This window comes from Galeopterus variegatus, unplaced genomic scaffold, assembly GCF_000696425.1.
Source record: "Galeopterus variegatus unplaced genomic scaffold, G_variegatus-3.0.2 Scaffold2224, whole genome shotgun sequence".
NCBI classification, from domain to species: Eukaryota; Metazoa; Chordata; class Mammalia; order Dermoptera; family Cynocephalidae; genus Galeopterus; species Galeopterus variegatus.
The window spans coordinates 222,496-241,562 of NW_007728335.1; the positions used below are offsets into that span (position 1 = coordinate 222,496).

The 19,067-nt window shown below is 34.9% G+C and overlaps 1 protein-coding gene across 1 annotated transcript in view; it reads right to left on the reverse strand.

Annotated features, from left to right (window-relative positions):
* KIAA1598 (KIAA1598 ortholog) overlaps positions 1 to 19,067 on the reverse strand; it is a 107,325-nt gene that overhangs the window by 51,973 nt on the left and 36,285 nt on the right. Inside the window, exons 4-7 of the mRNA XM_008580957.1 lie at positions 13,974 to 14,068; positions 8,631 to 8,799; positions 6,325 to 6,422; positions 3,202 to 3,283 (exon numbers count right to left, since the gene is read on the reverse strand). Of these exons, the coding sequence (XP_008579179.1) occupies positions 3,202 to 3,283; positions 6,325 to 6,422; positions 8,631 to 8,799; positions 13,974 to 14,068 (444 nt within the window). The remainder of the gene's footprint in view (positions 1 to 3,201; positions 3,284 to 6,324; positions 6,423 to 8,630; positions 8,800 to 13,973; positions 14,069 to 19,067) is intronic.

Here is a 19,067-nt window from a genome sequence, read left to right on the forward strand (position 1 = left end):
CCTGGAAACCAGCCCCAGACCATAGAATACCCAATGACTGCATGTCAACAAGGTAAAACAGAACAAGAGAAGCTCAAAGCTTATCTCTAAATAGAGAGGAAAATCATTACACTGGTGAAAGGCTGAGATAATGGATAATCAAGTCGCATAATGAGAGCACTGTACAATGGCTGAAGAGAGTACTGATACAATGATACTGTTATCTGAGACGACCTATGGAGATGTAGCCCAGATTCTTAAGGCTATTTGAAACACACAGATATCCTGTACTCAAGCTGGATTTTCCATCACAAGTTACAGTATCTCTAAATGCAATTCCTTTTCCCTATTATACTTAATAAAATACTTTTTAACAGAACAACAGGAGTATAAACTGATAGAACTACTCAAAAAGTAATTTGGCATTATACAGTGAAATTGAAGGTAAAATTTTACATTTGGCATATATTTTAGTGAAACTCTTGGACATGTACACCAAGAGACATGTATAAGAATTTCAATAAAAGCATGACATGGAATAGCAAAACAACTCAAATATCCACCAACAAATTAGTTGAATAAACAAATTTTGGCATAGTATAATCACCTAATGGAATATTATACAGCAGTGAAAACAAACATACCACAGCTATGCCCTTCAACATGGATGAATCTCACAAACACAAAAAGTCACAGAAGGTTATTTGCAAAACGATTCCATTTATAAAAAGTTCAAAAACATGCAAAATTAATGTGCTGTTTAGGAATACATACCTATTTGACAAAACTGTAAATAAAAGAAATGAAATTATAAAAATTCAAGGGGGTGGGTGCAAATAGAGGGGGATGTTTGTGGGCTTATTAAAAATTCAAGGGGGTGGGTGCAAATAGAGGGGGATGTTTGTGGGCTTATAAGATACCAGTAAGTATGGAGAGGTTTCTTTTACCGGTATTCTCGTTGTCTTCCATATACAATATAACCATATATAACAAAAAGATTTAATGTATATATAGGGTTTAAAATTAGAAGACTATACACTCGAATGTTAACAGTGCCTATTTCTGGATTATAAAGGTTGAAATATTTTTCTTTTCCTATATGAATCTAAATTTTCCACCAAAAAAGCGTATTTCCTGAATAAAAAGAATATATATATACGAGTGTATATATGTATATGTGTTTTTTAAGTGTTTTCCATGTTTTCAAAGGAGAGAAACAGCCTTAGATTCATTCAGGCTCAAACAGTCAGTACTTTGTACTAAAGAATTACTGTAGGATTAAATCTTCAAAAGGAAGGTCCTGTCAAATAAAAGCAATGTGAATTCTTTGCTACTTTTGACATGTAGTGGCCTATTTTATTAAATAATGATACAGACAGGACAGAGGGAATGATGACATCAGAAATTAGGCACAACACAGGGTAGATAGCCCTCTGCTTCTGGTGAGGCACCTCAATCCTGAGCTGAGTCATATCAAAATCTTTAAAAGGCTCTCTTAATGGCTGCTTTCACACACTGTTCTGCCAGGGCACTTCAATCCTAACTGACTAAGGACTGGTTTGCTGTGTAATGACATAGAATTTCAAACTCTGTACTCTGAAAATCTACTGCCTCCTCAGACGAAAGTCTAATGGTCTTACTCAAGTAAAGCAAGATAAGTGGTAGTTTGTGGTGTGAATTATAGGTCCCTGAGAACTAAATGATTTTCAAACCTATTTAAAAAAGAAATTTCATGAAGAAAACAAAGACAACTATGACTATCTGAAGCCCTGGGCAAGATAAATGTCTTTTCCATGTCCAGAACACTGTAAGAAAAAGTGAATTTTGGGCCGGCCCGTGGCTCACTCGGGAGAGTGTGGTGCTGATAACACCAAGGCCCCGGGTTCGGATCCCACATAGGGATGGCCGGTTTGCTCACTGGCCGAGCGTGGTGCTGACAACACCAAGTCAAGGGTTAAGATCCCCTTACTGGTCATCTTTAAAAAAAAAGAAAAAGAAAAAGTGAATTTTTACAGGTCCTGGCCCTTTTGACTTGGATTCTGAAAAAAACTACGCTGGTCCTAGTCTTTATTTATATAATTTCTCTCTCTTCCTAGATAGAGGGCTCTATGAAGGCAAGATCCACGTGATTAACCTTTGAAGAACCCTCTGTTTCACCCTGCATCAAGACTGAAAATTCTTCTACACTATTTCTATATTTAAATGAAGAAAGATCTGCAGAAATGTTGCAATCTAAAGTATCTTCCACACTTAACTACAAGGTCCTTTGTTTATTAAAAAATTCCAGGTGATGAATAATGCAGATTAACAGCTAACACCAATAACAATGTGGTAAAGCCCTGGGTCTGAAAGATTTCCTATTACTATTACAGATTCTAAATTAGGAATGAGTGTCTGAGGGAAACAGGGAGAACAGAATGCACATTAAATCCCCTTCTTCAGAATTATTTTTACAGAACTGCACGTTGGCATCACTCCCTCGTCCTAAACCAGGGACCAGAAGATACAGCCCCCATGAGAATCGATGCTGTGTTTTACAACAAAGATAAGGTCACTGTTGACCAAATTATACAAAACTTTCTCTGGAAGTAGCCATTGAAGACATTTCCCTCTCACTACAAGACCAAGTCTGCTTCCCCTGATCATTAGGTTCATTTTTATGTGAGTCATTAAATGATCATTGATTGCACTGGCTGCTAGAGAGCTCAGAGCCAGATTTCAGGCACAGAGGCAGGAAATGTGCAAGACCTCAGGGCAAGTATGCACTTCTTATACCAATCTATACTCTCACTTTCCCTTTGTCCCATTTTCTATATCTTCTTAACTTAAAATTTTATAATATCATGTTGCATGTGTTTATGTAGGTATCCTAATCTCTTCTGGATTGAGATTTACTAAATAACCTATCAAATATATAAATGCTGAGGGGATAGCCAAAATGACCATGGTCCTAGGATATATGCAGGACTGAAGTGATAGGTTTAGGTTTGAAGTTTCAAAATGAATGAGTTCTAAGTTCCTCAAGTGAAATCTCTTTTAAATGTTCCCTGACTTGGGTGATAATATAATAGGAATGAGAGAGAGACTCGCTGCTAGGAAAACACAATTCAGGAGAAGATTTTGGCTACAAGAATCTTTGGGCACAGGTGTAAAATGACACAAAAGACATGTAAACAAAATGAATTACATAAGTATTTGAGAAAAAAGACTGGAAAGACATACCTCTATTGCATTTTTCTAAGACTTTTCTCTGTTCAAGAACTTCTGAATTTAAAACAGCTTTTTCTTGTTTAACTTTATTTACCTAAAAATGTGAGATTTTAAGGGGAGAAAACACCCAAAATTGTAAAACAGGACACATTAGCAATGTGTGACACTCAAATGGCTGTTCAACTTTCAACATGAAGTTACAGTTTAAAGCAGAAATTAGCTTCTCTGTGTTAAGGCTTACACTAAAGCTCTTTCTGAAATCTTCATAGCTATTTAAGTTAGGATATATAGGATATACACTTGGCACAAAGTTATTTACAAATTCTAACTGGCGTTGGCATTGGTCCCTAAACATGACAGTACTCTATCTATCTGGTGTAAATGATTCATATTTTTAATGCAAAAATCCAATTAGAGATCACCCAGAAAATACACAAATCATTTGGTCAAAGATACAACACTCAACTTTGGTATTCATTTTAAACTTTGATGACTTTTGGCTTAAACATGCATGAACTTTTAAAATTAAAAATATTTTGAATTTTAATGGCTAAAATTTAAGCCAAAACCTAAAGTAAAATAAAATACATGTGAAAATAATCCCCCCAAAACTTCAATTTCTGAAATAACTTTTGGCATCTATCAATAGGAGAAAAGAATACCATACAGCGGTCAGAAAAAAAAAAAAAAAGACTGTACAGCTACACATATCAAGGTAGGTAAATCTCAAATACATTATGTTGAATAAAAAAAAGCAGGTATATTTATACGGTTTAAAAACACTCAAAATGTACTGGCCAGTTAGCTCAATCAATTAAAGTGCAGTGTTATAACAGTAAGGTCAAGGGTTCAGATTCCCATACCAGCCAGCTGTAAAAAAATAAAGAAAAAGAAACAAACAAAAAACCTGTGATCCATTAAAAAATAATAATAAAAACACTCTATGCATTGTAGTAAACGTAAATACATGCACTTTGTAAAACAGGACACATTAGCAATGTGTGACACTCAAATGGCTGTTCAACTTTCAACATGAAGTTACAGTTTAAAGCAGAAATTAGCTTCTCTGTGTTAAGGCTTACACTAAAGCTCTTTCTGAAATCTTCATAGCTATTTAAGTTAGGATATATAGGATATACACTTGGCACAAAGTTATTTACAAATTCTAACTGGCGTTGGCATTGGTCCCTAAACATGACAGTACTCTATCTATCTGGTGTAAATGATTCATATTTTTAATGCAAAAATCCAATTAGAGATCACCCAGAAAATACACAAATCATTTGGTCAAAGATACAACACTCAACTTTGGTATTCATTTTAAACTTTGATGACTTTTGGCTTAAACATGCATGAACTTTTAAAATTAAAAATATTTTGAATTTTAATGGCTAAAATTTAAGCCAAAACCTAAAGTAAAATAAAATACATGTGAAAATAATCCCCCCAAAACTTCAATTTCTGAAATAACTTTTGGCATCTATCAATAGGAGAAAAGAATACCATACAGCGGTCAGAAAAAAAAAAAAAGACTGTACAGCTACACATATCAAGGTAGGTAAATCTCAAATACATTATGTTGAATAAAAAAAAGCAGGTATATTTATATGGTTTAAAAACACTCAAAATGTGCTGGCCAGTTAGCTCAATCAATTAAAGTGCAGTGTTATAACAGTAAGGTCAAGGGTTCAGATTCCCATACCAGCCAGCTGTAAAAAAATAAAGAAAAAGAAACAAACAAAAAACCTGTGATCCATTAAAAAATAATAATAAAAACACTCTATGCATTGTAGTAAACGTAAATACATGCACTGAATTGATAAACACAAGTTCAGACTAATGGTTTAGGGAAACTGGACAGGGAGTGAGGAAAATGCAACTGGGGAGAGGTACAACAGGGTTTTCATCCCTAGGCTAATGTTCTATGCGTTAAGTCAGGTAGTAGGTACATGAATCTTCATTATTTTGTTCTTTATACTTTTTCAGATGTCTGAAATAGTCATAATAAAAAATAATTTCTGAATTGTCTTCCAATGACACCTCTAAGTGGGAGGGGAGAAAATCATCGATAAATAATCACAACTGAGGAATAGAGAACATTAGAATGTGTTTCTTGTCTCTCTCCTATGGTTATACTCAAGAAACAAACTAAGATAATAGTCCCAAAATTGATTCTGAATCTAGCAGCAAACCTCCAGAAAGTATGTAAACTGGTTTCTTTTAGTATGAGCCTTACTTTAGTTTTCGGATTAAATTAACTCGTATACACTACCCAACAGTAAAGTTCCTTCCAAAATATCATCACCCTTCTCCTTTCATTACAATGTTTTGCCATAACAAGTAAGAGCAGCTGGGGCTAGAAGATTGGTGGGCACTGCTTCCCAACCTTTTTTTTTTACATCATTGCCCTTAAGAAAATAACAACATGTGTATGTGAACCGAGGTGACTGGATGAGGCTGCTCTCTGAAGAGATCAACACTTTGGCATACTTGTAAGCCATTTGAGGGTTATCAAGGTGCTGTAGCCCATCAGTAGGGAAGCTCTGAGCTACAGAATCTGAGAATCACTAACACAAGTTAAATTGAGATTGTGAAGGCAGATTCTTGAAACTGCACCCAAATAAAAGGCAATTGTGTGGTCTTATTCTTAAAGACAGTTCAAAAGGAAAAAGAAAGACTGTCCAAATATCCACTTGAAACCATTCTACCTTCTACCATATATGCCCGTGTTAGAGGTACACAGAGGGACAGCCCTTTCCAACTGAGCCAGCCATCCACTAGACAAGCAAAATTCTTTCTTCCTTCTTCACTAGAAGCAAAAAAGTGTATGACCTGAAGTAGCAGCTACCATTCTTACAAATTTGCCTCACACAGTAAAAAATGGGGGACACAGGGAACACATCCATGCTATTTTAGTGTTTTATTTATTAAGCTAGGTAGTGGGTACTTGAATGTTCATAATCTTATTTTTTATAGCTTTTTGTATGTCTGAAAGAAGGGGGAAAAGAGAAGATTAAAATTGGTACATGGTTCTCATGTCAGAAACTAGCTTCCAACAGCAAGTTTTTAACTTAGCCAGACCCCAAACACCTTGGAAACGCTAAAGACCTTGCTTTTCAGGCATAAGATACATACTTCTTCCATAACTTCTACAAGTTTGCTCTTGAGATTTTCCAGCTCAATGGCTAATATCTTCTTTTCCTCCTGAACAGATACAAGTTGATCTCGAAGTTCTGCAGTTTTAAAGAAAAAAACAAAATAAACTGATTTTAAAAGAAGAAATCAATCTGATCAAAAGAATTGAAAATGCCAGTCCATGTGTAGCTTATGGTCAAGATTATTTAACAACTAAAAGGAAAATTAAGAACCAAGGGACAATGGGAATCTACTTGTGTGCCCCTCTATATAGTCATGGTTGTTATTAATTTTATATCAGAGTCAATCTCGCTATGTTAAATGTATCAGGTCATGTTTTCTTTGCATTCTATGAAACCCATATTCTAGAAAACTGTTATTTTAGAAGTAAAATTTTTAAGCTTTCAGTAAAACAAATTAAGGCACTGTACTAATTTCTTCTTTATTTCATAATGGTCATGGGATCTTGTCACAGTATGATAAAAACAAACAAGTGGACAGAGAATAATGTGGAGATTTTGATTTCAAGAAAAAAATCATGACTTGCTACTAATTTATAGCCCTTAAATACTATTTAAGCTGACTCAAAATATAACTATTTGAAAGAAGGGTTAATCTTAGTAATTTTCAGAGTTGCAGGTGTTTTGTTTCTTAATTTATTTCATATTTTTTATTACTGGGATTTAATGGAAAATGTGTTACCAGAATGAAAATATTAGCAACTGTAAGTGAAACAGCTCCTGCTGTTAGTCTAAAGTTACTTCTACCACTCAAATGTTTAAATATATACATGGATTAACACAGACTATTTAAATTTATTCCCAGGCCTACTGTTTTGTCACTTAGTTTTTAACTGTTTTTAATTTCTTACCCCTCTCCAAGGACAACAAGAAATCTGCTATGTGATTACATATAAATTGAATCAAACTTTTTACATGAACCCAGCTTGAAGAAGTTTTCAGAGACCTGTTTCTAAATCACTGTCTCCATTCGCTGGCTAATCCAAAAGGAAGAACATGAGACCATATTGTTCAAGACCTAACAGAAGGGAGAATAATGAACAAGCAGAAGTCCTTCAAACTTTCTCTACCTCCCTACCAACATAATTTCTATTTTGTCTTAGGTTAAGGGGTTGAAGAGTCGGGTAAAGATGGTGTCTGTAACATTCCTTCTTCTTTGTATGTGGGAGCACATAGGCTTGACAAAGAACAGGGAATGTACAAAGGGCAAAAGTCCTAAGTGTACTTATGCAGAACCTAAGTGCTGAAAACAGCAAACAGTTTCTGCTAGATTAGATAAGAACATTAAGGCCATTTCTTATTCAGCTTCACTCCCTTTCCTTTGTTTCTCAAGATGTTTTCCAGAGATTGCCCCATAGCCAATTCCTTTTCATTCCTTTGATAAATGATTGTTTTTTCTCTTGTATTTCCTTGTCTTTATAATAAAAGCTGAAGCAAATACCAACTCAGGGCTGCACCTTGTTTCTCCTTTCTTGACGGAGTTGTCTCAGTGCAGTCCCTTTGGGCTTCTCATTACTCTTAATATTTGGGCTCTGAGTAATCTCTGCATCTCTATCACACAGTGATAAGTGATATTTATATTTCCAATTGAAATTTTATTTACCAAATTAATGAGTATTACTTTTGACATGTGTACTAAGTTCAATTGTTCAAATAGTTATTGAGCCAAAAACTGCTTTCCTACATCTTTAACATAAACAATATGTATACTTCTATTAATAAAATTAATATGCATTTAATAGATGTTTTAATAGATGTATCATATAACCTTGCCTTATGGCACTACTTGTTGACCAACACTTGTTTAATACTGAGTATTGCTTATAGTTCACTGCCCAAATCAGATGGGAAGTTCTTGGAGAGCAGAGACTAAGCAATCTGGGGAGGAATCTTCCCCAAAGATTCCAGCAGAAAACCAAACAAAAAGGTGGTGCTGCCTAAATATATTTGTATCCATTCTTTCTTTCACTTAACAAAAGTATCTCAACACACAGGCCATATTCTTAAGGTTATAGTTTAACTGGCTGTTTCTGTTGAGACACTTTCAAAAGTGCATGCACAATCCCAAACAAGAAAGTAACTCCTAAAGCACAGATGTTATATCCTTATCATGATTCTCGATCAAGCTACATGCTAGGTGAATTAAATCAGAATTTGGGGGAAGGGCAGGACCCAGGCATCAGTATTTTTAAATGTTTCCACATGATTGTGATGTGCAGTCACAGTTGAACAGCACTGTCATAATAAGAGTCAAAATATGCTTAATAATTAAGTCAAGAGTCACACCTTTGATTTGCTTCTGACACTCTATTGAGACACAAGTCTTGGCAGTACCCTCTGTGTCCACAGTTGAATCTTCATCATCAATGTTTATCTCCTCAGTTATCACATCTGGCCCCAGCTTGGCCATGTATAACATGCTGATTCTTTTCAATGTTTTATTTTCTTTATTTAGCTAAGACAAAATATAAAAACGGTTATTATAACAGCAATCAAATGAGTATATTGGAGTTTTAAACAATAGACAAATTAAGTGTATTTTTGTCTTACATATTCATCAACATTCACAGCAGGACACAACAATTAGAGGATTCATTAAATAGGGCTTTAGTCACACTTTTTAATATTAAATTTATTACTTTAAGCAAGACCTGATGCCTAGATTACAGTCGGCAAATGGAAATGCTAGTTATAACTAATAAGAAATATAAGAAATTAAGATAAAACACCAGTATAGATTAAATCAAACTTCAATTTAATTATACTCATTAATAGTCTTTTAAGGCACTTTATTTCAAGCAAATTTTTCTGTTTGATGCTGTGCTGTGAATACCTTTCAAATGTCTGTTTGCCCAGCATCCCCTCTTTTCTACCCATTGTCACTCTCCTTCATTGTTCCACATGATTTCTATGGGAAGAGCCATGCACGCCCAAACCATACTCCATCTCTTTGGCCACAGCTAATTAGTCTGGGAATTAGGCACATGACCCAAGCTTAGTCAATCAGATCCCTTCTCTAGATATCTGGAGGCTAGAATTGAGAGATGAGTTTCTTTCTATGTGTCTGGATGCACAGGAGCTGTTGCAACCACATTCTTCTACTGAATTGAGGAAGAGAGGAAGGTAGTCTGTCACAAAGCCAAAAGTGAAACTGATGTGTAGGGAGGCAGAGAAAAGCAATGGAGAAAGGGTTTCCCAGTCCCTGGCTCCAGTCCATTCCTGAACTGCTCCTGGCTCATGGTTTCTAAAGGATCCTCCAATATTCCTCTCTAACAAATTCTTAATTTTTTTTTCTTGCTAAAGCGAGTTCAAGTTGTGTTTCTGCTATCTGTACATAGTCCTAAGGATACAGAACAGAAGTAAGTTTAAATATGTTTCTTTTATCTCTACAAAAAGAATTCTATTTAATTCATAGCAGAAAAAAAGAATCCTAATTCATTAATGTATTTGTTATTCCCTGATGCAGAAATGAGTTGGTTTTTATCTTTAGATGCTCAATTACCATCACCTTCTTTAGCTAATGTGCTTACGTGCATAAAAATATAAATACAAAGCACACACAGACTAAACTTGGTCCAACGTCCACAGAAGGAAAATACGGCTTACTTATGTTTTCTCTTCCCAAGACTAAAAAATAAAAGGTCTTCTCTTATTTGAGCACACGGAAGTATTTAGCAGATTATTTTCCCTAGTATAAAAACATAAGCTACAGAAATGCAAACACACTTCCTTTACTAGAGCCATGGGCCACCAAGACAAGATCTGAATCTAATAATTGATATTAAAAATAAATTAACATAATTGATTGGAAAGCTAACTACCCTTCCTTCCCTATTGTAAACCTTACACCAGAATAAGATGTTTAGTATATTACTTGTCTGCCTTTGGCCCTTCATTTGTGATCATAATTAGGGCCCCTCAGGCTTTCTCAAGGAAAATCTAGCCCATTTCAATCTGGGAGATCTGGTTCTTATCTCAATAATGTAGAATCTAAACGCATCCCAAATGGTATGGCCTCGATGGAGCACAGGAGATTTCACTGCCCTCTTTAGGGAAATCAGGAAGAATCCGTTAGAAATGGCTATGAACCCTTCCATGGATTCTTCCTGGGAAGACCAGCAAGCTCTATTTAGGGAATCAGACACAGTCCTTTATCCAATACTCAATTTATAGTTCCAGCTTCTACCTCCCCACATTACATTAGAGGATCAGGGATAAAAGATGAGAACCATAATTTCTCAATCCCTCTTCCTTAAGATAGAAAATTCAAGTAAATACTGTTGTGGGTTCTTTGAACCATGAATGCTACAGCATGGCACTAGAGGCTCAAGGACCCTTCTTGTCAATTCTCAAACTATGCCATATTTAATGAATGTTAGAAGAAAATACCAATTTAAGAAAAAACTCAAGACATAATTTATAATTCTGCCTCCTATAAACTAATGATTCTCAACTCAGCACACAAGAACATCTGGAGAGCTTTTAAAAAAATCGGAATGGCTAGGCCCTACACCATACCAAAATCTCTGGCAGTGGGACCCAGCATAGTACTTTTTCAGAGCTCCTCAGGCAATTCTAATGTACATCAACAATAAAAATCATTGATGTAGATAAATGCAATGCTTCAGTGTACAACCCAGCTCTGCAATCAAATTCTGTCTCTGCCTCTATAACTAACCCAATCTTTCAGCATCTCAGTTTTCTCATCAGCAAACTAAGGATAACAATAGTCTATCCTGCAATATGAAGATTAAATGAGATAACATAGAAAGTGCTTAATACAGTAACTGACATATAGTAAAATTTATGTGTTAGCTGTTAAAAGTAAGAAAAGAGGTTTACTTCGTGTGTCTCTAATTATCCTTTGGAAATCATTTATCAGCTAGTTTTCTTCAACCAAAGTATTTTGTATGCATTTTCTTCTTCCTCCAGTATACTCATGACAATACTAACCTTTGCTATCTCGTGCTTAATATATTAATTCCCAGTCCACCATCACAATAATACTTGATAACCTGATAGTTAACAGTTCTGTTCTCAAAAGAGCTTAATACCTTTATCAAACCAGGCACCACAATCCACCAGCTACTATCTGTCTGTAATACAACTACTCTATTTAACAAAATCATTAGCTCAAGAAAAAACCCAATCAGAAAATTTCCTGACTATTCTCTGAAACAACATTTTCATATTTTGAAAGAAACATAAGATTTATACACATGAGGTCTTATGTGCATATTACTTGGACATTTTTAAGAATTCTGAATTCACAAATTTTGGCTAAGCAATTTCACTGCAATTATAGGTTAATGGCATACTACTTGTTGTTTGGAAACCTCCTAAATCACAAGGCAAAGTTAAATCTTTTATAACACTATAGTAATAGAACCTACTACTACATTCAAATTTAAATACAGCTTTTATATTGAACATAGTTTAATGAATATTTAAAGGTACAAAATAAGCAAGTTAAATGGCTTTGGATCATATGACTTAAATAACTGGTCTATATTTATCCATTTAACCTACACATTTTAGCAAAGCAATGTATCCACATTTGCTTTTAAGAAAATTATGAGGTACAACTGCATCATAAGAATTAAACATTCCATTTGTCATTAATTTGATGGCGAAGATTTAGAAAAATAAGAATTTACAGAAATTTTGCTGCTCAGAAAATGGAGCCTAGTTTTAAAAATGACAACTGATACCTAAATCAAAATGTGCTATTATTATTTATCGATCACATATATAACAAAGTTTCCAGATTTTACATTCAAAGCTATAGTATCTTTCAGATCCAATGGGCACTTCAATAGTGTTTGACTGAATCAGTTATTTGGTTTGTTTTTTATTCCAGGACCCACGAGTTCATATGTATCCTAAAAAACAAACTATATATCCATTTTCAAGAGGGCTTCTTAAAGAATATGCAACAGTGTAAGTTAAGAATCCTATTGTTAAGACTAAATTGTAAACATGACCTTATAGTTTAGGTAACACAGTGGTTTAATAACCAGAGATGAACGGAACGGTCACCTGGCAGCTTCTCAACATATACACATGCCTGGGCCACCTCTCTAAAGACAGTGGGTCTGAGGTAATTCTAAAGATGCCAACCCTTATACACCCTGACATTTAGGGTAAGACAACTATAGCTCAGGGAGGTGAATTCTCTTGCTCAAAGTAATCTGTAAAATAAAAAAGGAGGACCTTTAATTTTTAAAGGGGACCATATATGGACCAATGATCAAAGTGCATCATGAAAAAAGAAAAGCCCACTGCACTCTCTCTCCAGTCCTAACTGGTCCATCCTGTCATTTAAAATGAGACACTACCATCCAGAGAGCAGAACTTGCCCAAAGTCACACATGTCTAAAATGATATAACCAGGAATAAAACTTGTATGTATTGCCTCCCAAACCACTGCTTTCCCCAAACTGCAAATAGTGAGAGGTAGTATCCTCACTTTAGACGTACTATTGCAATAAGAATATTTGTTAATAACATGAGAAAATATAGAGACTATCCTTAAACACTAGAAGACTCAGAGAAGCTAGTACGCTCCAAATATATTTTTTTCTCTACCAAAATTAGAATAAGGAAAATGAAAAGGGAAATTACACATTATGGACTAGTGAACTCTAGTGATATGCAGCAGGGTAAAAATGATGTGACAGTACCCATGTTACCATTGTTTTTAAGACAACGGCCTATATTGCTATGTATTCTTCAGACAAATGACAGAAGTTACACAAATTTATATCTTCTAGGTTCTCACTGAATATCTTATGAACTCTAATGCAGTGCTGTTATGCAAGCAATTAAGCAAATACCTCTAGCAAGCACACTGCTAATGCATACAAATTAAATAAATAAATGTATTTATTTATTTATTTATTGGTAGTAGGATTTTAGTCACATCCAAAGAAATACTTTGGAGTTGGGTGATGCGGGGGAGAGGGAGGAAAAAGAAACACAACCAGCATTACTAATGAAATTTGGTTGAAAATTGCTGTAATCCATTTTCTGATGAAGTGGTTCAGATGCATTTTACCCAACCCAAAATACATAAGACAGAGATAAAAACATTCTTTAATAATAATGTACTTCTGACGAGATAGAATATAGAAAATTACACACTTGGTAAATTCATCAGCTAGAAGCAATCAGTGGAGCACTGGAGGTCACCTTTAGCATGCCCTCACTTTGCTTTCACAAATAATCACCTGAAATGTAAGGCCTGAGGCTGACGTTTTCATCTGATTCAAACACAAAACAATCATTGCTCTTTTATGCCACACCAGGTTAGTTTTAAACTTGGCGAGCATTTTAACCAAATGCATAGACATTTGTAAAGTTCAGTTCAACAGACTATTCTGGGATCATTTTTCACAGCAAAAAGCACAAATGCTGAAATACACACATACAAATGCTGCTTTTAAAATCAAAATAACCTATGCATTAAGCATATTCCGAGATTCTGAGACCTTACAACACATATCTTATCATCAGAGTAGACAACTGATTAGAGAACTAGAAAAGCAAAAAAGGACAGAAGCCACTGTTTAGAAAAGCAAGTTGAAACTTAAAAGCTGAAATAAAATTTTTTCATTTGAACAGTCTCACCTTTGTTGCCAAAGCTTCAGCACTTTCTCGACAAGTCTTCTCTATTTCAAGATGGTTCTGCATACAATTAACTTCCTCTATAACCATGTGAGAAACTAGGAATGAGGGGGAACAAAAGTCTCAGCATTCACAGATTACTCAGCTATTTCAGAAGCCCACGCATAGTCCCATGATTAAGAATACTTCAATTCTTTAGCTAGCCAGACCTTTAGATATCATTGCAAAAAAGTTTTTAAGAAGCTGTCCTGATTAAATCTTAGCTAATATTTGAAATGCAGAAAGAAAAAAAGGAATACAACAAAGAAACTTCACTGTAATTACATACATTAAGAAAGCTACTTAGGAGATTTTCTTAAAGCGTCTATTTTCTATGTAGCTATATACGTATCCATAGACATATCTGCTAATTTAAACAAAAGACTCTCATAAATAAAGAAGAGTGGCAACATGACTTCTTTTTCTTAGCAGGATACAATACATGGATCTAATTTAAAAGATTAGCTAAAAAAGAAAGAAAATAAAAATAAATTTTAAGTTGATCTTATAACTGTAACAAGATATGACAGCTAAGTACTACAATATTAGTCTTTATTAGTGACAAAGTAGTTATTGTTATTTCATAAACTCCAGGGCAGAAAAGTATAGCAACAAGATATATGTACTATATGATGATGAAAGCAGATACTAATAAATTGCTTCTTACATCATAGACTGTCAAAAGGATTAAAAGAAAAATAAAGTTTTACTTAATATTTTACCAACACTTGAAAAACAGTAATTTTGGGATTTTTTCTGGTAACTAGCTCATGTAAATTGGGATTTAAAGGTACACATAATTTAAAACTTTCTTGAATTATATTGTGAAGATCAAGTAAGAAAAGTGTCAATTCCTCCTGCCCGTATTTCTAGCTAAAAGAAAATTCTCAGAATCTCAAGCCTAACTTTAAACATGTCTTCTTATTGACATTTGTTTGGCTAAAAAAAAAAAAAAAATTAAAGGACACTCAAATGTGAAACCCAACAAAGTCAGGCAAAAAGCACTGGGCTCACATAACACAAGGGAGATTACTTTTGCTTCATTTAAGCTTAATTAACCTGCAATTATGATTAAACTCAGGAGAAAAAATTTCTCTCCAAATTAAATGCAAAAAATGTATTACTTCCTAAGTCTGTCCAAAGTTCTTATTATGTTAATATTCAAATTCATAAAGCAGCACTAAATGGCCAGAAACATCTCTAACCTTGACATTTTTTCAGGGGTAATAATAATCTGCAGCAAATGCAGGCCAACCAAAAACCACTTAACTAATTAGTAGTTGCAGTCACCGAGAAAAACATGAATCAACACTGTTATTACAAGTGGCACATTTGAGTGGCATCTAATTATGACTTGATGAGCACGATACTTGCATTATCAACATTACTACTGCATCCCATCAGGGACTAAAAGCTGCTGATGGCATTGACTTTGAGAAACTCCCACTCAATGGTACAGCAGCACCCAACAATCGGCTTGGCAGGGGCCCCCCTCACTAAATGACACGTTAAGCGTAATTACTGGTAGACATTGTAAATAAACAGGATTGGAAGTGAAAATTGTACCAAGTGCATAAGACACAATCTGACACATTGGAAGTGGCAGCCTTAATTGAGAGTTTCTTTGACTGCTCAAGATCATTTCAACTGCATTTCTCAGAGGACAGTGATTATAACTGTGGAGACAGACGGCATAATGGTATCAGCACTGCTGACAGAGCAGTGAATTAAATTGTATCTGCTGTTGTGTGAAAGCCTTGATGAGAGGTACAGATGCCTTAGTGGTCTTATCATTATAACACAATGGTCATGTTGTCATCAACCTTTCTGGCTCCAATTGAAAAGAAATGATTGTGTGTTGAAGCTCCCCCCACCCCCAACCACACCACCACCCCCCTCCTCTTCTATCTCTTGTTCTGAATAGAACCAATTTTCCGAGAGCTATGAAATCACGCAATAGGTCCTAAAATGCAGCTGCTTGGCATACAAACGGGTCCCCATTAAACTGGAATCACACACAATATGTGTTTATGCCAGAAGAACAAATAGAAGCTGAACACAGGCCAAGTTTATTCACACACACAAAGCCCATGTAGCTCTTCATCAATATAATTGCCTTTTATATTGTAGTTTAAATAATAGGCTCTATTATTTCCTTAAAATCCTAATATTCCTGGCATTTTATCACTATGTTTACAAGGTAGGTTCTTCAAAAATGTGAAGGAAAGAGAAAAGAAACCTATACAATTTTTACAACATCAAATATTACTTTGAATTTTTAGCCTTAACTACTTGACATCTTCTGCCACAATCTGGTATTCCACTATCATAACAAAAACATAAACACTCTGCATTTTTCATAGGAATTTGACTTTTTATTCAGTAACATTCTTGCTCATAAAAGAGTAAGAAAAATCATTCCACAGTAGTGAGTTTTAGGCCTAGCAAAAAAAGAAACATTTATTTTCTAAACATTTTGTAAAAAGCTGCCCTGTGATTTAACTTGATAAGCTTAGCTAGGTAGTATTCATCCACATTTTTTCCAATTCTGATATGTTATACTCCATCAGGTGGGCTTTTTATTTCTTTCACAAAGAGAAAACAGTAGAAATTTTTTAATTGTGTTATAATAAAAATTAAAGTTTAAGAAATTATTCCAACGCTAAATTGGTGGCATAAAAAGCTACTTATTAACTTTGTAGTTTCAAAAAGGGAAGAATATATTTCAAAGGGCACTTACATTTTTAAAAAGCATGACCCCATTTCCAAAACCAAAAGTCAAATCACATGATAAAAAACAAATTTTTAAAATATATAAATTTAGTTGCACATCTCAAAGAATAAAAATTTTAAAAACGTTTAGCTGTTTATTTAATGACTTGTGGTCCTGAGTTTGGGCTTGTCTCATAATATGCACAATCCATGGTCATTATACCTATAACATTTGCATATATGTATGACATGAGGCTTAAAAAAGACAAAAGATGAGCTTTTAATAAAGGTACCCTAATACTGCAGTTATGTTAAATGGGAAAAAAAAGAACACTAATCTTTATAAATACACACTGAAATATTTACAGTCAGTAAATATTAAAATGGTATGATGATTAAAATTAGTTTCAAAATAATTCGAGGTCAGTGAGAGTGGGTGTATGAGCACATAGATGAAAGAAGGTTGGCCATGAACTGGTAACTGTTGAAGCTGGAGGATGGGTACATGTGGGTTCATTATAGTGTTTTCTCACTTTTGTATGACTTTGAAATTTTTCATAATAAAAAAATTTTAATGACAGTGAGAATGCAAAAGTATCACCTAAAAGTACATCAACTATTATTTCTCTCAGTCTAGTTGAATTAGCAACTATCATCTAATGATGTCAAAGCACTCTTACATACTTGCCATCATAGTACACATCACATTGTAGGGTAACCGATTTTTATTTTGTGTTTTACTTGTTATTGTCTTCTACAAACTGTTGAGTGTAAGAGCAGGGATTTGGTTTCATACATGTCTGATTGCTTGCACCTAGCACAATGCTATGTACAAAGTAGCTACTCATGTTTATGCTTGAAGGACTGAAAAATTATATCAGGTGTAAGTTCATCTGTGAAAACCCTTTTTACAAGAAACAGAATTGCTTAGGAAACACCACCATCACTATTTACTAAGCCTGATTATGTGTCCAGCCTCATACTAAAAACCCTTTACATGTGTTCCCACATGAATTCTCACAACAATCCTACAATATAGGTATTATCGTAGCAATTTTTGAGAACATTGAGACCTAGAAGAGTTAAGTAACATATTCCAAATCATAGAGTTCTAACTGGTAAAGCCCAGCTAAATGCATTTCTACATGACTCCAGTTTTCTATGGTCCTTTCTAATTCATTATATGTTGCTTCCTGAGCAAAACTTCTCTCCAAACTCCAAGTCCCAGCAATAATTAATTGTAGGATATCTCTAAAGCATACGTGGTAAATTTATCACAAATTCTTCAAAATCAGGTTACTTAGAAAGGTTTTTCATTTGGTAGGAAAACAGCCATGATACTACATGTGCAGGAAAACTGGTTTGTCCTAAAACAGAGCAAAGGATCTAATGTAGCATCAAAGACAGAAAGGACTTTACTTCTTCTTTCACAGGAATCTGTCTTCCTAGGGAACATGGCTTTGCCAAGTGGTGGTGGTCTTTGTGTAGAAAGACTAGGAGGAAGGCTCAGGAAGAGCTGGCAGAGGGCCAAGAATGGCATGGAAATATGGATAAAAACATATTTATCCTGGGGAAAGCATGTTAAGCTGTTGAAGAGATAGCCCTACTCTACTTTTTGTAGGAAAAGCCTTATAAAGTTTTTCCTGAGCCTTTTTCAGCTGCTCTTCCTACATTTCAAGACCTAGGCCTAATAGGTAAACATTACGGGGATTTCAGATTTCAACACAACACTAAAAAAACTTCCCCCAGGAGTATCCAAATACAGAGACTGGTGTCAAGGAACTAACTCCCTAAAGGTAAATGATATGAACTTTTAACACTGAAGGGCAGCCAGGCTCTGGGTAGTTTAGTAGATGACATGATGGCAGCAGCAATTAACATTTATTGAGCACTTACTATAGGCCAGCTAGTGTTAAGCACTTTCTACATGGATTGTCTCATTTTATCCGCACACAGCCTATAAAGCAGGGCCATTTATCCTGATTTTACTAATGGAGAAAATTGCTCAGTAAAACAAAAACAAAAACAACAAAAAACAGGGTTGGCTGGTTAGGTCAGTTGGTTAGAGGTGGTATTGATAATACCGAAGTCAAGGGTTCAGATCCCCTTACCTGCCAGCCACCTAAAAAAAAAAAAAGAAACTTGAAACTTGCCCAGGGCTACTTGGATTCACACCAAATGATGTTGTTCACTGGTGATAAAATACAGTCTCATTCCCTTCCAAATTTGAAATTCTATCCTTTGTTTAAATGTCATGAATTGGGCCGGCCTGGTGGCACACTGCTACAGTGCGCCGCTTGGGAGTGCGGCGGCGCTCCCGCCGCGGGTTTGGATCCCACATACAGA